We start from the raw sequence: 20,933 nt of genomic DNA, 5'->3' as shown, positions 1-20,933 counted from the left end.
GACGTAAAAACAAATCGCGAAATCATTCGACCACCGTTACCTTAACATAGGCTTTGTTTACAATTACGTCGTCTCTTCCTCTTCATTCGTGTACTCGTTACAGTTACATATGTCAAACGCAATAAAGGTTAAGTTGTATTCTCGGACACGGACTCGCAAAAAGTTTTTCCGTGGCCGAATAGAAAACAGACTTCCCAGGTGAGATTCTTACGCGATGACGACGACGACCGTCTTTACTCTCGTTGTCGTCCTCGGACTATCACCACGTACCAGTATAATCCGCTCCGTGAATCTTGGGCTCTCGTTGCCTGTCGGCACGATTCTATCTCGGTACTGTCATTTTAGTCATCGCGATGTGTGTGTCCCGCGTGTATGGGCGCAACGGGCCTCAGTAATTATCACAGCCAGGAATCAAATCGTCCAGCAAAGCAGGTCGTCCGTGCGTGACGATTGAATGCACGATGACGGCGATCATGAGACATCGCACTTCGCCAGGTATGTAACATCACCTGTTCCAAGACGCGTGGGCGCATGCGCAATGTAAATGGCGCGCAGTCGCGCACCTGTCGTGCGTAACGCACACGCGACTGTTTAAAATTCCGTCAATGGTCAATGTAAAATAAAATATAATGTAAAATAAATGAATAATTTATAGTGGCAAATTTTTAAAAATACATTATATCATTCATTTGTTACAACGACACAAAGAACAAAGTTCATTTGTTACAATGACTCAAAGAACAAAGTTTTCCAGAAAATAAATTTGAATGTTTGAATTTAAATCACAAAAATTTTCGAGAATGTTAATTTTGAAATGCAATTTTAGTAATTGATTGTAGACAAATAAAAGTATGTTCTTCCTTTCTTTCTTTCCATTCTTTTTTGTAATTAAAAAAAAGATCATTTTTTAATTGTCATTATTGTAGCAAATAAGTGACATGTTTAAATGTATGGCAATACAAATTATTATTTAGTAACATGTTTTGTATTTTATGTAAAATTTGTTATATGACATTATTAATGAGTGTACCTCTATGATATATAAACATTATACATAAAATGTTATATATAATATTTATATACTTATATATACAATTATATTATATTAATTATAATATTATAATAATATACGCAGACACATAATACATATATTCTTATTTATTTTATTACTTATGATAATTCCTTAATATCATATTCTTCGGAATACTTTATTATTTGGTGAAAAAAGTAGCTTAATAATCGATATGTATTTGCGACTGTAATATAACTACTTCGTACAAATAATTAAAATATATACTGGCGCGCGTTCAAAAAAACCTGAGTATCATTTTATCCTTATTGTTTATCGAATGTTAAACAAAAATAAAATGATACTCCGAGATATTTAGATAATATTTTCGAACGCAACGTACATATCAATTACTTATCACATAGGAATAATTAAAATGCAACAATGAAAAAATTAAGGATTCCATATTTGACGTACAACAATTCTCAAGATTTATCTTGTTCAGAAGCATGCTTGGTGCGTCTGTGTTTTCTCATATCTCCTTTCTGTCTGAAGCATCTGCCACATACGTCGCACAAATGTGGCTTTTCCCCCGTATGTATCTTAATGTGGTTGTTCAAAGCTTCCGTTCTAGTGAAAGCCTTTTCACAGTAATGGCACTTGTATCTGCGATCGCCACGGTGTATCAATCTGTGCTGATAAAACACGGACCCAGTCAGGAAAGCCTTATTGCACACGTCGCATTTGAATGGTCTCTCTCTCGTATGCTTCTTCCTAACGTGATCCGCTAAGTCTGGCTTTATGGTAAAACGTTGATCGCAATATTCGCAAGCGTATGGCTTGATACCCATATGGAATCTCTTGTGAGTCCACATATGACTGGATTGAGTGTAACTCTTTCCACAAATATTACAGACGTATGGTCTCAATCCATTATGCCGCCTTTTGTGTGCGTTTAACGAGTTTGCTGTAGGCAGTAGGCTGCCACAAATATCGCAGGGGAATTTGGAACATTGATCTCGTCCATGATCCTTTATATCCTCATATTTGTCGAAGACACTCCCACAGAGTTCGCAAATAAACTTTGCGTCGCCCGACTCGGATAATCTGGATTCACGATTATGCCTATTTTGCTTGTGCTTGTATAGCAAGGATAATTCTTTCATGTCCTTGTTGCAGATATCACATAAAAAAACGACGAGGACTTTAAATAGTCTAGGATGTTCCTTCCAATGTAAAACAGCTTCAGCGAATGATTTATAAGTGGCCATGCATGTATTACACGTATAGGGTCTTTCGACAACATGATGTTTTTGATGAGTCTTCAAGTTGTCCGCGTTGATGAAATGACTATTGCAAAACTCACAATGATATAGTTTTGATATTGATAGTTCTTCAATCAGTGTGATTTTGTCTTCATGTATTATCTTATAGTGAATATCTGCATCATCGCAAGAAATGAGTGCTTCACCGCACTGGATGCATTTCCAGACCGTCTGATTGTTCTCGATAACTATGCAATGGCTCGTGACATGCTTGTTCAACCTTGATTTCTGTGTAAAGCTTTTTGAACATTCCGAGCACTTGTAAGGCTTCTCGGGCAGATGTGTCACTATGTGACGCTTCAGGGTATAGCCGTCAAAAAAGCCTTTGTTGCATACTTCACAAATATGAGGGCGATTTTTACCATCGACGCAAACGTGAACTCGGAGTGTCTCCTGATTCTCAAATAACTTTCCACATTGTAGACACGATACACTAATTTCCTTGGAATGTTGTCTCTTATAGTGGTAAAACAACTTCAGCTCTTTACCGAACGTCATCTTGCAGACCTCACAGTATAATGCTTTCGCACCTTTGTGAAATTGCATGTGAAAGTTCAATCGCTCCTCGAAAGTAAATGTCTTATCACATACGAGACATTTGTATGGTTTTGTTGTGTTCTGTACACTAGGCTTACACTTATGACCATCTAGTGTTTCCTCGGTGTGATAAAGATTCATACATGCTCCGCATTTTAAATATTTCTGTTTAGTTCCTAGACATTGCAATATAATAGAATGATTTCCGCTTTCTTTACTGATCTTTGCGTTATTAAAAATATTCTCCTCATCACTGCTTTCTAGAATTATATCATTCTCATATAATTCCTTATCCTTCGCATTCTGTAATGTCTCCTCACACGTATTCATAAAACCCTTTATACATAAAGGACAGGATTGTTGATTAGAAGAAAGTTGATCAGAAAAATTAAAAGATTGTTTTTCCTCCAACATCGTTGACAGAATTTCCTCTGCTTTAATGCATTGTGTATCAAATGTGTCACACCAGTTCACTTTCTCAACGCAAGTCAAACAAAGCTGCTTTGGTAATGGATCTGTCTTCTTAATCTATAATAAATCATGCTATATAATATACATATATATTTAATGGTTATTATATAGGATGTTTGGAAAATAATGATAAATCTTTCGCATAGGAGCAGAATGGATTAAACTGAGAAGAAAAGTTCTGTATCATTTTTGCAATTTTCGCAATAACAAGATATTAATTGCTACAAATGGCTAAAAACCTGACCTTGACCTTCAATAATTTTTTATTCAAATATTATCAACTTTATAGAAAAACTGAAAGAGACAAAAATTGTTTATTTTTTTCTCATAGAGTTCTAAGAATTTTTTTAGAATTTTTTCAGAATTTTTTAATATCGTATTTTCTCATGTTGAAATGAGAAAATGTAGTACTAAAAAGTTGATAAAAAATTTTATGAGAAGAAAATAAATAATATTTTTCAAAAAATTGTAAGAGACAAAAATAAATTTTTCGTCTCTTGCAATTTTTTTGTAAAGTTGATAGTATTTGAGTAAAAAATTATTGAAGACCAATTTTCAGCAACTTTTAGCAATTAATATCTTGCTAACTATTGCGAAAATTGCAAAATGGTAGCCCTTATGCGAAAGATTTATCATTATTTTTCAAAACACCTTATATAGTATATACAAAAAAAATATTATATAGGATAGGGATAAACATATAATACAACTGGACAGGGAGTCATTTATAAAAATAAGTCGAAAGTAAATAAAATTTAATTATTTGTTATACTTTTTAAATCCTGTCACTCAAGTTGTGTAAGCGTTATATTATATATAAATATAGGGTATCCCATTTTAAAGGATCCACTGAAATATCTCGAAAAAACTGCATTAAATCGAAAATGTCTGTTTCAGGCAAAAGTTTTTTTATTTCAAGAAGTACATAAGATAGTATCATTAATTTAATAGTATCTTGAATGGCATTATCAAGGTCAGGACAAAGTCAGTTTGAATTTTTTACATGGAATCCCCTATCTTTCATTACATTCTTGTAGCTTATCTCGAGAGCTTTTTAAAACACTAATGAAATATTTTTTCATTAAGTACTTTTCGCCACGGCAGTACTGTAAATTTCAAGTTTTATAACTTGAAAAGTATTTAATGAAAAAATATTTTATTATAGTTTTTTAAAAAGCTTTCGAGATAAATTACAAGAATATGAAAAATTAGAAGTTCCATTTAAAAAATTCAAAATAATCTTGCTCTGATCTTGGCAATGCCACATAAGATCCAATTTTTTGCCAAATTCAATCCAATATCAAGATATCTCTTAAAATCAAGACTTTTGTCTAAAATTTTACGATTTAATGCAGTATTTCCGAGATATTTCAGTGAGTCCTTTAAATGGAACACTTTGTATAAACAACATTTATAGTAATTAAAATAATAAGAAAAAAGCTCTCCAAATAAATTACAGAATAAATATGTAGATGTAGGAGGAAATGCCAATGTGAACCAATATCAATTCTTCGTATGTAATCCAATGTATATATTAAAAATATGGTACAGATCACGGTATTGGGTCTTTCTCAGTGTATAAAGTATAATGAAGTTTGATAAGTATTAGTTCATGAAATCAATTAATATAAGTAAACACTCAAAACATTATTAATCTATTGTTGCTAATTGTAATATTCAAAGTTTGTTATATTTTATTGAATTTACAATACTTATTTGAAAAATTTCATTAGAATAGAAAATTCATAAAAGATTTAATAAATTAATTAAAATAAACTATGTCAAAATTAAATCAAATAAACTTATTGTTAATCAAAATTATTAAAACTTAAGAAGCAATAAAATTATGATCTGTTACAATATCGTTGTACTGAAGAAAGTCAAGTTGTAAAAAGAAAAATAAGAAAGAGTAGAGCAACGTCCGATGATAAATTAAATATAAACATAGATTGGAAGTAAATATAAACTATGTACATATATTAAGACAAAGAAAACGTTAGTCTTTTGTGACTTAGTTATAATACAAATTATATTAATTGATATTTCATGGATTAATACAAAAAAACTTCATTATACTCTGAGGAAGACTCAATACTGGGATCTGTAAATGTACATATTTTTAATATATGCATTGGATAACACACGAAGAATTGATGTTGGCTCACATTGGCATTTCCTTCTACATTTATGTATTTATTCTGTAACATTTATAGTATCTTTCAATCAAAATCGTATCTTTATTAAATGCATGATACTCAATGCACTTTTTAAATGTCTTTTTTCGAAAACAAGCTTCAGACGAAAAAAGTTTATTCTGTATCATTTTTATACAAAGACCCCTCTTTTGGTTGTAGAGATTGCACACAATGAAAGGAATATAGGAAACAGGGAAGAGAAAATAAGAATTTCAATCTATCAGAAACTGTATATTCCATAATACATGATTTTTGATACATTATTATTCTCTGTTTCCTGTTCTATACTCCTTTCATTGTGCACAGCCTTTTATAGGTTTATTCCCATTCTTTATATACATTTATAAGAATTACAGTATGCAATATATAATAGTTTACAAAGTAAAAAAAATATTTTACCTTAACACTTAGACATGTATTTATTTTATGTGCCAATTTCATTGATTCTCCAGATTCAGAATAAATATATATTGGATTAGTAGTTTGACCAGCACACAATCGACAGAAAGCAAATAAGCTGTTTTCTTTTTCATCTTGTGCCGATAATTCCAATATTTCATTAGAAGAAAGTGGTTCCTCTTGGGACCATATCATAGAACCCTCCAAATTGTCAATATCATCTTCACGATCACTTAATGTACTAATTGACTCTGTTTTGAACATGTTTTATCACTGCAAGTTAAATTTATACAATGTGATAACAATCAATTACAAATACCTTATATTTAATCACTTATCTTTTGTAAAATGTTTATAAAATTCTAAGATATTAGATATTAGATATTAGATATAATATCATCTATAATCGTTTTTACCTATGAATTACAGTGAATATTATTTATAAAAAGAACCATGTTTTTTTTAATATTATTTAATATTTTCTAATTTTTCTAGCTCTTTTATTTACTCTAAACATTTAAAACAAAATTATAATGCATCTTAATTATATCAAATTTATCAAATTATTTTACACATTGTAAAAAATACCTGGAATAAAACATAGATTACCTTTTTTTTCTCTGAAAAGAACACAAATATTCAAATATTCTTTCATGGCAAACTCAATATTCTTGATATAGTGAAATGTCGTGCTACCACGATTCAGCTTCTTCAAAAATGAACAAATAGATTGGTTGGTTAACTGGAATAATTGCCTGCTACTTCTGAAACAATTGAAGGCTGCTTTGCCGTTTCTATTTTGTCTCTAAATTTAATACAAATAAAGGAGAAATGGAGGTTATTTATATATATATATATATATATATATATATATATGTATATGAGATTAAATTATTTTTATTTAATTCATATATAATATATATTATGTATGTATATAAAAGAGAATTGCTTAAAAATATGAATTGCTTAAAAATATTTACTGAATAATATAGAAAAATTAATCTTAGCAAAAATAAAACGTATGCAATTTTGGTAACATGGTTTTATATTTATTATTATTTTTATATAGATTTATATAATTGTTTACAAAAATTGATAATTCGTATATAAAAATATCAATATTTCTAATATTAATATTTTAAGAAATATTGCAAATAACTTACATATGCTATTTCCATAGATTCTAAAATTATACCATGTTAACAATAGACAGATAATGTTATCTGTTTATTAGAAATAAACATATATTCAGAACATTATTAGTAAATTAATACATTTTTCTTATTACGATAATGTTAAAAGTCTATGAATACACAGAAAATTATATAAATTAATGTGACGTTATAACATATCGTAATTCATTTCTAATTCTACATTCTCGTAAACGTTTGCAATGGCGCAATGCTGTTAGTAAGTTCAACTTGGTCTTATCAATTTTTGTTTTCGTTTGTCTATAATAATCCTCAGCTGTGAAGAAGTAAAGATATCCTGAAAATTATTTTAATAATTTAAAATATACAGTGGCGTACAAAAATTTACACACATATGTGAAATACATATTATATTGACATTATTATATTATTACAACTATTTACACATATTTAACATACTTATATAAACTGTTAAGACTTACCATCTTCATCTCGAATATCAAGCTCTTGCTTTTTATAGTATAAATACAAATTAATATCACCCTTTTTTTGAGCGGCAGTCTTTCCCATTGATAACAGTGTATACTTTGCAATTAACGTTTGATTTATAGCATTTATAAAGTGATTAATTGTCTCTAAACTATTAATAGTTTGCCTTCCAATAATATATTTAGGTACTGTATTGAATTCTTCTGCAGTGATAAGTTGTATTGTTGGACATACTTCTGGTTCATTAAAAAGTGTTCTTTTACAATCTTTCACTGTTTCTTCCTTTTCAAATGTTGTGATGTTTTTTACACTATTGGGTGTTTTTCTAATCGACCGGTGTATTGGATTTACAGGATATTCTGTCAAAGGAGTATATATGGCATCCTGATAACCTTGTATAAGTTCAGGTGGAATATTTCTTTCTTGATGGAGAATTCTTTTGTCCAAAGTTTCAACTAACGTGAATATTTCCTTCATTTAAATAAAGATATCTTAATTAATTTCTAATTCTTGAAATAAATTTTTAAAAATAACTTGACTACATACCCTCAAACGAGAATTCTGTTCATGCATTCTACTTAACATTTTTTTTGCTTCGCTAATGCCACCTGAAATTTGCTGTACTTCCTCATGTGCATCCTGAAGTTCACCTTTTATATTTTGCTTACCTATAAGAAATGAAATATGATTCTGGCAAATACCAACAAATATATTACACAGAAAGCAAATAAGCTATCTCTTTTTTATCTTATCAATAAAAAAAAAAATTTTAATATTTCATTGAAAGATGACTCTTCTAAAATCATCCACAAAAAAATTCATCCATTAAAATTTTATAAAAGTGCAACAAATGCCACAATAATACTTTTTATTAATGCTGTGGCCATATCTAGTTCCTGGAGTCTTGTGGTTTGTTTATCAATTATCTCTTCCAGATTATCCTCATTCTGTTTCACAGATCTATTTTCATCCATCACAGCTCGCTGCAAAGATTGAATTAAATAATATGTACAATAAAATTTGTACAATGTTAAATATAATTAGTACAAGGAAGTGCATATAACTCAAATACATGTATGCAAACATATCTTTCTTTAGCTCCATTTCGTTGCACACATAACGCGCATGAGATCATTTTATATTTGTTCACAGAGTGTTAAACAAAAATAAAATGATACATGCACATTAGGTGTACAATGGAATGCAAGCTTTACTTTAAGTTTACAGGAATATTAATTTCTAAAAAACAATATTACTCTGAAGTAGCTACTTCAATCACTGTACGCAAGGTACTGCGTCCTTCGCTTTTTGTTATACTGAAATATTTTCAGATATGAGGAGCAATGTAAATAACTTTTTTTTGGAGCACGTGACACATCATTCAGCATCGCTTTGAATTTAAATTTCACATTGGTTAGGTTAGAACAGATATAAAGAGAGTGGCGCCAATGCATGTGCCTAATATTCTGATTGGTTCCACCATTAAGTGTCCTTATATATGGCCTTGCACACAGAACGCGGCAACGCTTATCGCGCGGCGAAAGTTGTCGCACTAACTAATAATTCTATTGCCCGTATTCATAGTCAGACCTTGTACTAAGGCTTCCTTAAATTTATCTTTAGATGCTCTATGAATTATTTCATTGGCTGCTGAGTATCTAAAATATAAATATAAGACTTGATTATGAATACAGGCATATGTTCTTAAGTCATCCTCACCGTGCAAAATTTCTAGAAACGATGTAATGTTACCTGCGCCGCGCGGCAAAAGTTGGATTGAGTTCAACTTTTGTCGCGTGGTAGAAATTATATATCTATTATTCTTTCGAGCAAGCAAGACGTTAATTGGCTATCGCGCCAGCTTCGTCGCGCGGCAAGCATTGCCGCGTTCTACGTACAGGAGCCATTAAAGCTGGTTCTACATTAGTTGTAAGCCAATCGCAAGTTTATTGCGACAGCCAATATGAAGTGTTGATTTCAAAATGCAAACTTCATATTGGTTCCTTACGACCGTCTATGACTTCTATGTAGAGCCGGTTGTACATTAGTTGCAAGACGATCGTAAGTTTATTGCAACAGCCAATATAAAGCGTTGATTTTAAAATGCAAGCTTCAGATTGACTGTCGCAAACTTGCGATCGGCTTGCAACTAATGTAGAACTTTACTGTTAATTAAAAAGAAGATAACGTTAAAGAAAGAAGAAGATAAAACGAGAAATTGCGTAAATATAGGACATAAATGGTGATTTCTGGTCAATTAGCGTCACTCTCTTTATAGCTATTCTAGATTAGGTTATACTTGGACGTCCCTTTAAAAAAAATAGCCATCAGCTCCACCTATATCCAATCTCGATGGAAGAATGATAGTTGTAGATTAGACTATCTTGTTATCGACTGTCAAGAAATTTTTCATTATTTTTTAAAAATTATAATATAAAATTGTTCTATAACTTTTATTAAATTAAATACTACACTAATTGTTACTTAATATTATAAAATAAGTTATTTGAGATTTTAAATAAAACAATGAGAGATTGTGTTATAAGGTCACAACTATCTCAATAACTATTGACATAAACAAATCATAAAATTTAAATTTTGAAAAAGACAAATTAAAAAAATATAATTAGATATATGATAAAAATTAATAAAAGCTCTAAGAAGAAATTGCTTTTGTAGCTTTAAAAATTTTTAATTTGGAGATTTATAATTAAAATTGCAATATAAATTAAATTTTTTGATTATTAGAAATATCTATACAAAAGAAAATTAATATAATTTAATGCAATTTTTTAATAATATATATAATTTATAATTTAATTTATGCAATTTTGCTATAATATTAATTTTGTATCTCAATCTTATTTACGATATTGCCGATATTATAACAGCAATAAAGGTAATGTATTGCTATAATTATTATTACAATATTTATATTTACAAAAATTGGATTATAAATCGTACAAATACCACTTCTACACATTAATTACATAAAAAATAATTAGATTCTTACAATGAAGTTTTTTAAAATAAAAGTCATGGTACAATTTATACGTATATTAGAGGTATATTGACTATTTTTCCCATCCGAGCTTATACAACATGTACAAAATGCAAAAGCCATTCTGCAGAATGCTTTTTCGTCACTTTAAATACACACTTCGAGTCTCGCATATGTATACAAAATTGACTTGACATAAGTAAGAGAATACTTCTCGCTTATATTACATAATTTCACGAGTCACATCTTATAACAATGCATGCCGCAGTTACTAGGTCACTGGTACTATATATTACAATTTTATACACATTAGAGGTATGAATATCAGAATAGGAATATATACTCCACATTAAATTAAGTACCGTTATTGTCGTAGGCAATGAAAAGTATTCTCGTATAGTCCGATATAAATAATTATTTTTACAAGAGAGTCATTATATATTTATGCGTACAAAATATTGCGCTCGCGCACACACACCCGCAGAAATGCCGAAGAATACTATTAAAATAAATAATAAATAGGTCTCAAAGATTCAGTATACCGCTCGTAGTCACATACATACACACTGCGCGTAACATACATGATTAACATGATTAATGTAGAAAAAAAATAAATAGTACTATTTGGAAATTTTGTCGTTTTTGTCGCACAATAAAGCGTCATCGTCGCAAAATTTCACGATTACATTTGAGAAATGTCGCGTTCTTCTATTGACAATAATATCTTTAACTTTCTAATTAAATAATAAGTATGTATATATACATTTTAGTAAATGCTCTCTCCCGTTATGTATTACGCAAATATTACGAATACACTCACTGACATAGATGTTAGTGTCAGTCTCTGATAAACAAAGGCATACTGGCAAGTATTGTCTTTCCTCTCTCTCGAAAGAATACAAATCATATAACGTTCTTATGTACTTGCCAGTAGTACAAGACACGAACTACTCTTGTGACGCCACAAGTCACTAATTAAATAAATTTATCTAAAAAATATGTATATTTATCTAAAATAATCTAATACATTGATTTAGTAAATTGTACGCATTATTATCCTTGGTAATGTTATTTAACACTGTTGAAATATTTGAAAAGTATTCTGTTTTTTAACATAATTTCGGTTAAAATTTTTTTCATTAAAAACTTTAACAAACTTTACTTAAAATCTTATAATAATTCACGCATTAATATACGCATAAAATGTAAATATAGTTCGCTGGTAATAACAAATCCTAATTAAGTAAATATAATGTTGATTCTTACAAAGAAAGTCTACTTAAAACTTTAAAAAATTTGTAAAAACACAAAAAATTACAACAAAATTGTTTATGAAAATATTCATATATATATTATGAAGTTGCGATTTGTGTTATAATACTTTTGTCTTTAAAGTTTGAGTAAAACAATTCATGTTGCATTACTCACTTGAGGGAGAAAAACAGTCTAGAACCGAAAAGTAGAAAGCTAAGTAAAGGTAAGGAGAGAGGAAAGAGGAAAACAGAAAGAGATAATGGAAAATCTATTAATCTATCCTAGTCAGCCTTCTGTGTTTTCCCGCTTTGCGTGGTACTTGAGCAGTAGCTGCCGGTCCCCCCGGTACTTGTTATTAATGTTTTGCGTTAGAGTCTGAATCTGGCTCGGAACCGGAAGACTCCCCAGCATTAACGTTCGTATTGCAGCGCGAGCTCCTTCGACTATTGCTGCCCGAGTGCCGGCATTTTTCACTACGATCCATTCCACCTATAATTATCATAAAAATAAATATATTTGTTATAATTCCCTCATATCGATTTGAGAAAATGCAATAACAAATTAAGATAGGAATAAAATAAGTAAATATGTGTAGCGTGAAGATAACGATATTTGCATAGAAAATTAAAAAAAGATACATTATATTATGTTTTGTGGATTTTTTCGAACTTATAACACAATGTATACAAATTTTAACGATATAAATTTTACTCTAATTTTTAAAGTAAGACTTTATAAAAAAGTTATCATAATTTACACTCTCTCTAACAAAAATGTTAAAATAATTCAAAAGTAAATATTTTTAGCAATACATAAATATAATTATATTCGACACAGCAACATGCATTAGTTAGACAGCATTTCGAATTAGTTTAAAGTCTCAAATTACGTTAAGGAAATATTTTGGAGTAATTTTTAAGAATTGTTTAAAATGAATACTCACTAGTTAACGGTGTATGAACTTCGACCTTAATGTTCGCCGTTGCGGTGACCTTAGTGGTGATGTGTGATGTGGGCGGAACCGGCGACGTTCGACTAGACCCACTCGAATCCGATCCGCTACAGTTCTGTTAGTCAAAATGAAAGAACACGCTCGTTAGTCATGCTTGGAAAAGTGTAATAATTTATTGGAGGAAGTTACGCTCTCATGCTTATCAACAACTAATTTGTTCGCGAATCTCAACGCACCTGATTACCACATGTGGACGTGGTCTCCACCTTGAGTTCCGGTTGAACAATAATACAGGATTCCTGCGTGCTGTGCCACGAGTTGGGTTCCTCGCTGATGGTTGTGAGCGATGGTTCAGCATGCAGCCGAGCATTATCAATTTTGTGAGATCTCCTCGGTGGTGTGGGCGGCTTGGATCTTCTCACGATGGGCGATGCTGGCGGTGTCGGCGTGGATATACGATCCGGATGATCATTCGGAATTACTTCCGCCTTCGGACCGATAAGGGACAATAGAATGGGGAAGAAAAAGATGCCATTCACAAGACTGATACCGATTACACTGAGTAATACAAGGAAAAAATAATTGACTATGAAATTGAACTCCGAGAAAGCGAGCATCACCACGGCGAGTAGCGTAGTGAACGCACTATGAACAACCGGAGCGAACATATGTTCCAGAGCTAAACGCATTCTGCGATTTCTGCTACCCACACTGGTGACAAAACTCTGAAACAGAATTACGCGTTTATGTTAACAGAGACGCGACTTATACAAAATAAAAATGCAAATAGGGGAAAATCAATTAAAATGTTGATGCATAAATGTATCAATAATGATTTATGTCACTAACGATTGATGAAAAACAATTGATAAAATAATACAATACAGCCAAAACATTCGATCACTTTTAATTTTCCAAAAAATTTTTTGATTTTGATATTATAAATCTAATATGCTCGAAACAACTAAAAGAATAAGATACGCTAATGAAGAAACTTCTCAAATTACTTACCAGGCAGATGTGCACCGTGAAATGAACAGCTATGCCCACACTAACCACTAGCAATACGGCAGGTACTGCGCTTAACTTAATGTTGAATAGACTCATAACACCTAGTAGTTCAGCAATAACAACGAGAAGAAAGAAACCAACCAGCACAGCAGCCCATATATTCAATAATAAGAATCCGACTACTAAGATGCTTACACCCAATGCAGCCACAAGGGCGATACACATGGAGGTTCTCAAATTCATATACTGTTCCCAGAAGAGGAATAATATACCGGACGGAAAATTCGGCAAACCGCGTTCTTCAAATTTTTTGCATAGTTCCCGGACGCTACTGATCAATTCTGTGATATCTTGCGTATTCGTGAGCCTGTGCAAGTAAAACGGCATCTGCGCATACGTAAGCGGCATGCTCTTAGGAATCTTGAGCTCATGGTCATTAATGTAGATCCATTGACGTGGTTCAGGTCTCAAATTTGCTTGTGAAGCACCGTAAGCAAGCGCGTCGTTGGACGCCCAGGCACTCAAGTAGTTGTAAAAAGCACGTGGATTAATGATACCGTCACCATTAATCAGTCGTACACTAGTAATCAACGTCTTATCGATTGGATTATCCACATGACCGGTCTGCACGAGTAACTTATATGCTAGAATTGCTTCGTCGCTCGCGTTCGGGAACCATCTTTCCTGAGTGATGCAGCCGTTTTCATAGTCCTTGTCAAATGCGGCCTGTAAACCTTTTAGCCAGTCGCGGAACAAACTAAGCCAAAACTCAGGTAAACCACCATTGTCATTCTTGATGACGTTCTTGATCCGCATAAAACTGTCATGATAGTCGAACAACAATTTTTGATTAGTCGGATATTCAAAATCTCGACCGGTGACTGCATACATGTTGTAGAAACCAAAATATTTTGCCTGGGCAGACAGAAATGCATGCTCATTCGAGTTCTGCGGTACTAAATCAGTCAGATCCAGACCATCACGTAGGGATATCGCCTCCCATATGCTACCAACTAGCACGGCGACCAGAATTATCACGCCAAACACTTTGGTAGCCGTTCGACTGATAAAGGGTGCGTAATGCCGAGATGCAAGCTGTGTCAAGGAAAAGCTCAGACAATCATCTTGCGAACAGCCGGTCAGCGCGTCTTCTTCAGTACACTGTTTATCCGCGTCGATAACATTTCCACCTATCTGCAACACGAATGCAAAACGATACTTGTAGATGATTCTGCGTTAATTTCAACTTGTGTAAATATATAGAAAGCAATTGTTATTGATTTTTATTAAGTTTCGTTATAATCAAGCAATCATTTATTAAATAAAGTTCTTCAATTTCTAATACAGCGAATATTAAAATCTGATATTTCACAATATGATTTCAAACAAAAGTTCAGTATATATGTGATATATATACATATATGTCATTTCGTACCCAAGATTCATTCTGTGTATTCTGCGGAGTTAAGATCTGTGTGCAGGTTTCTCGTCTCTCAGGTGGTATCGCCCTGGTGACCGTTTGCTTGGCCGTGCCGTTGATCTTCACGGAGTATCTATTCTTTCCGAGATTGGGTGACGCCGGTAAACAGCAGCAGAGAATATCTTTCCTTCCAGAACGTCTACGTCGTAGATCTAGACTGACCATCGCAGGAAATATCAACAGCATGGCGGCCAAATTGAACAATAGCACAATACCGGCTTGCATGCAGAACGTTCGGAGAGCCGGGATTGGGATTATCGACGCTGCGAAGAAGGCAATAACGTTGGTCAGACCTGTCAGCAGCACCGACAAGCCAGTTCGCTTGAGAACGACTCCCGTTTGCTCATTGCTGGGCACTTCGTTTACCGACAGTTCCGCATACGTATGCGTTAACAGGAACATATCATGTACGCCCAGACCAAGGGCAAGAAATGGCACTATTTGCGTCGTGGTGGCATTAAATGGGATCCCTAAAAGAGCGCAGAAACCCAATCCTGCGGCTACCGTGGCACAAATTAACATTACGCCAGCCATTCCTACCCCGGACTGTGAACGCACTGGATCTTTCCAACGAAAGAGAGCTACACCAGCATACAGCAACTAGAAAAATAAAAACAGAAATTGAATCACGATAAAATACATAAATAAAATAAAAATATTTTCAGTATCTTTAAACTTTATGGAATCACAATAATTGAAAAGAAATTGAAATTTACTGCAACAGTGGATTATTTTAAAAACAAAGGAAATGAACTTTAAAGTTATTGGGAGTACAAATTAGTTCGGTCCGTTTCCCTAAATATAGCTCCAGCTGTTGTGAATGGTTCATAGTGACAGCTAATTTTGGTGGTTTCAGAGAGGTTAAACATCTGCTAATAATATTCAGTTTATATCGCTTTGAATTTCATACAAAAACCTTGATTTTTACTGTGTTTGAAATGTCGAATTTTGTGTTAACCAAGCAGCATTTGCGGGAAGTTGATTTTCTGCTTTAATTGGAAGAAAAGTGCGATTGAAGCCCATCGAATGCTTATCGAAGTTTATGGTGACACTGCTCCAACTGATAAATTATGTAGGGAATGGTTCCGACGTTTCAAGGATGGAGATTTCAGCGTTGAAGACAAGCCTCGCTCTGGACAGCCAAAAAAATTTGAAGACAAAGAATTAGAGGCATTACTCGAAGAAGATCAGAGTCAAACGCAAGAGAAGCTTGCATTGGGAGTAACTCAACAAAACCGTTTCTGTACGATTGAGAGCCATGGGAATGATTCAAAAACAAGGAAATTGAGTGCTTTGTGAACTGAAACCGAGAGACGTTGAAAGACGATTTTTCACTTGCGAACAGCTGATTCAAAGACAACAGAGAAAAGTTTTTTTTGCATCAGATTGTGACTGGAGATGAGAAGTGGATATTCTACAAGAAGAAAAAATACTACACTAAGCCATCAATCGTTGCCATCGACCTCAACATCAACACCACAGCCGAACATTCATGGTTCGAAAATCATGCTCTATATCTGGTGGGATCAAAAGAGTCTTGTTTACTGTGAGCTACTGAAACCTGGCGATTCCATTACGGGCGATCGGTATCGGCTACAATTGACTCGTTTGAGCCGTGCATTGCGAGAAAAACGACAAAGACGTGATAAAGTTATTCTTCTTCATGACAACGCTCGGCCTCATGTCGCTAAAGTCATAAAAAAATATTTGAAAACGCTCAAATGGGATGTTTTACTGCACCCGTCGTATTCTCTGGACATTGCTCCTTCTGATTACTGGTTGTTCCGAAGGATACAGCAAGTCACTTCTTTCACAGAAATCACGGTTCACTTCTTTCGCAGAAATCGAAAATTGGCTCCAAAATTGGATCGCCTCCAAAGAGTCATTTTTTCGAGATGGAATTCGAAAATTGCCTGAGAGATGGAAAAAAATAGTAGGCAGCGATGGACAATACTTTAATTGATCTGTTCATTCATTTTGTTTTGAAATAAATGCACAAAAAAACGGATCGAACTAATTTATACTCCCAATAAAGTGATAGGAAAAAATGTTTTTATTCTCCGTTATTAAAATATGAGTTCGCCTATTGTTGCATTAAGATTCTTCAATTACATTATATGCAGTAGTACACTATATGTAGTGTGCAGTAGTACACACAATAAAGTTATTTCTAACCATAAGCACGCAACCAATCGCGATCTTCATGACGGACACCTCGCTGTACTTCCCAAGAATGTCATTCATGGTTGTCGTACTGAAAGCGTACAGATTGTACGGTGCCGATCCGTTGACCTCCATCAGCTTTTTCACTTCATTACTAAATACTCTTTGCCAAGTCTCTAAAACTTTAGCCGCCTTCTCCTGCGTCCAGTCGATATGATGGACCCTGTAGGTATTCACTAAGAAATCGTACAGCTCGCGTTCGCCCATTAGCTGCACCACAGTTTGCAGCGCGGCCGCGCGAGTCAAGTGGCCCGTCTTGTTGTGCTTGGCGCCGCCGACTACCAACTCCTCCGGCCAATGCATGTATTTGGCCGCGAATCCATAGCAACCACCTGATAATTCGACTCCTACATCAGGTACCTATTATAGAAAATGTAGAATTGGAAATTAGTAAAATGGAAAGCTGCTCTCAGCAAAATTATAATTTAAAAAAAATCTAATTATGCGAAAAGGAACCAACTTGAAAATGATTTTCCAGATATCATTTTTTAAAAATAAAACTTCATCCGCGCGATCAAAAAACTAAAAATGTAAAATAATTGATTTCTACGAAGCAATGATTTCTTTAATTATTAATTAGATTTCGACGATGATGATAATAAATGTAAATGAAAATGATAATTAGAAATTAGATAAATTTCCGTGATTTTTTTTATAAGCAACAACCATTTCAAACGCAAGGGACTAGAAAAGTCCACCACCTCAAGCCCTTCCGCAACATTTTGTTTTTCATCTATGAATTTCTCAAGCGTAACCGAAGGCAGAACCGTGTCAAGTCACGCCAGGAATTCCTATGGCAAAGAATTATTACAGGAGGTTCGAGCGATGTTCTTTCTTATAGAGTAACCGGGGGTGTCGTGGACCCCACACCGAGAGACTTTATAGGGTCCTATAAAAGGGCATACCAGCCGTGACTTTAGACGATCAAGCTGCCTTGTCCACTGTCCTTTATATCATACCAGAACAGATGAGTGTCCGCCACAACGCGGCACGAAGAATAGAATTTCAATGACGGAATTATTACTGTATCCGAACATATCTCGAGCAAGACTTTTCTTTCCTTTACGCGCGTATAGAAAGGACGCTCATCGTTTTCTTCGAATCTCGTAGATTCATTGATCAATCTCATCTAGATTTTTCCTTTACAAAAATATCGAAGCTTTTACATTTCTTACAAACGATCGAAAAATGAAAAGATTTCTTTGAAAAAATTTAAAAATTTAGAAAAACAAATGAAAAAAATTATAATCCCTAATCTTGATTAATCTTAAGTCAAATCTAACTGAAAAATTAATATAAGACTTAAAACTGTAAATTGTTGAAAAAGTACAATATTTAAAAAAAAAGTTATAAAAGACACGATAGGAAAAGAAATAGAGGATTAAAAGATTTATGAGAAAGACATAATTTTTGTCATATCGCTTTATATATAGACTTTTATTTCCTCTTTTATTAATTAAAAACAATCGGATGAAATTGGGATAACTAGATAGTGTCGTCTTAATTGAATTGAAAGCACGCCATTAACTACCGCTGCATTACGGAAATGTAGATACGATGAAGTACATAGAAAAGGCATACCAAATAAAGCCTCGTCATTCTCGATCGTACGTGTGATTGAAATCGGTTACCTCACACCGACATTATGTAATTCCACGAAGAAGCGTGTAGAATGTAGCCGAGTTGCCGGCACGCTTTTCGTGCTTTTTACTCGTGTTCGCGACACGTTCCGCCGTCTTCCAGCATTGGAAGTGTTTGAGAGAAAAATAGCTCGACGTGGATATGAGTTACGCTTTCGCGTCTCTCTAATTACTATGCACTATAAAAAATATTGGTGTGGATTCAACATCATATGGTATCCATATATAATTCGTACTAGAAGTGTGCAAAGTATTTGTGAATCGAATTGAATCTTTGATGTAATAACAGGATTATCATAGAAAATAAATTTTAAAATTCCCTGACTTTTCAGGTTTTCCAGATGAAAATGGAAAATTTTCCAATATAAAATATATAAATTTTAACACATTTAAAGTCAAGAATTGTAGGAAAGCTAGTATGTATTATTAAATAACAACGCAAAAAAGATTAGTAGCACAGTAAAATTTTGGGTGCAAATTCAAGTAAAAAAAAATAAATTAGTATTGGAAAAAAGAAGTTATGAAAAAGAGCGATCAAATAAAAATACTGAATAAAATATAAATTTTAATTATTTTATTAAAATCGTTTAAAGTGTGCGAGTTTTGAACGTATTTCACTATAAACGTCAGATAATATTAAAAAATTATAACAATTATCTAGAATAGAAGCAGTTAAGAAAATTGTGAGCAAATTTAAAAATTCCAGACTTTTTTTACATTTTCCCCTGATTTTTCCCAGTTTCCCATAACTAATTTCAATTTCCCTGATTTTTCCTGATTTTTCAGTTGCCTGTGGCAACCCTGAATAAATTCGAAAACAAATCGAATCGAATTTGAAGTTTTTACGTTAAATCGAATTTTTTTTATTGAAAAATGAAATTCGAATTAAATTTTTCCGGATTGACTTTATAAGCTATTTTAAAAGTGATAAATTTTCAATAACGTTCCAGATTTTTTAAGTACAAACAAGAAGAATAATTTTTAATTTATAAGAGTTGTGCATAAATGAAGCAAATAAAAATAAGCGATTGAATCGAAATCGAATTATTCGATGAACTATCGATAATTTCGAACATAATTAATATTAACCAATGCGATATGGAATCCATGATGATGAATTTAAGTTAATATGAACACAGAAATTATAAATCAACATCATGTTAATATCAACATCAATATTGCACATTGAGAATTACGTATATGAACATCGCATGAATGTTAAATTCGCACCGATATTTTTTAGTGTACGCATGTTCATTACAGACCTTAACATACGAATTGTCTCGACATTTTATCGGCAAACAAAATAAAAATTTATTATTTCTATGAATTCATTATTAATTCTGTCCTGACTCAAGAATTGACGGTGGTTAATTACGCTGAATTAATAAGGAAAAAACATGCGTATTCGCGTCGTGACGTTGAGCCGGTCGTGAACGCGATTCTTCGGGACTCCGTGCATATGCGGAACACGCGATGCCGGTTCTTGACTTAAACACCCGATCAACGTGCCCCGCCTGCAGGTACATTCGAAATATTCTGAAGCGCATGCATGCCGCGCGAACGCGCCGCGTAGCCATTAAGTGCAATTACTTTAAGTACGAGAGCGCGCATATCCGTTATGAAAATAGAAATAGGTGTGTGTCTGACAGAGAAAGAAACGAGAGAGAGAGAGAGAGAGAGAGAGAGAGAGAGAGAGAGAAGTACGTGGACGTATGCTACAGTACGACAGACATACCGCGCGCGTAGCGATGCGTATTCTACGTTGTGCACGTGTCAGAGACAACGGCCGGCCG

At 33.1% G+C, this 20,933-nt stretch overlaps 3 protein-coding genes across 3 annotated transcripts in view; all 3 read right to left on the bottom strand.

Annotated features, from left to right (window-relative positions):
• Positions 1–1,494: 1,494 nt before the first annotated feature.
• On the bottom strand, positions 1,495–6,200 carry LOC105627184 (zinc finger protein 676). Its single transcript, XM_012208472.1, has 2 exons — positions 5,937–6,200; positions 1,495–3,399 (listed from the first exon to the last, which is right to left on the bottom strand). Exons 1-2 carry the CDS (start codon positions 6,198–6,200, stop codon positions 1,495–1,497), a joined length of 2,169 nt encoding a protein of 722 aa, XP_012063862.1.
• Positions 6,201–7,266: 1,066 nt separating this feature from the next.
• LOC105627183 (spindle and kinetochore-associated protein 1-like) lies at positions 7,267–8,944 on the bottom strand (the record flags this gene model as incomplete). Its single annotated transcript, XM_012208470.1, is given in 6 exon segments — positions 7,267–7,424; positions 7,570–8,047; positions 8,123–8,244; positions 8,442–8,559; positions 8,847–8,890; positions 8,893–8,944. Coding segments are annotated over 6 exon segments (972 nt in total), but the record flags the coding sequence as incomplete, so codon positions are not given.
• A 3,242-nt stretch (positions 8,945–12,186) lies between these two features.
• Positions 12,187–20,933, bottom strand: part of LOC105627352 (protein patched) — a 53,551-nt gene continuing 44,804 nt past the window's right edge. Inside the window, exons 7-12 of the mRNA XM_012208638.1 lie at positions 17,450–17,857; positions 15,230–15,874; positions 13,795–14,988; positions 13,020–13,508; positions 12,775–12,898; positions 12,187–12,320 (exon numbers count right to left, since the gene is read on the bottom strand). Coding sequence (XP_012064028.1) covers positions 12,187–12,320; positions 12,775–12,898; positions 13,020–13,508; positions 13,795–14,988; positions 15,230–15,874; positions 17,450–17,857 — 2,994 coding nt within the window. The remainder of the gene's footprint in view (positions 12,321–12,774; positions 12,899–13,019; positions 13,509–13,794; positions 14,989–15,229; positions 15,875–17,449; positions 17,858–20,933) is intronic.

Source organism: Atta cephalotes (genome assembly GCF_000143395.1).
Source record: "Atta cephalotes unplaced genomic scaffold scaffold00008, whole genome shotgun sequence".
NCBI classification, from domain to species: domain Eukaryota; kingdom Metazoa; phylum Arthropoda; class Insecta; order Hymenoptera; family Formicidae; genus Atta; species Atta cephalotes.
This window is presented reverse-complemented; position numbering and strand designations above follow the sequence as displayed.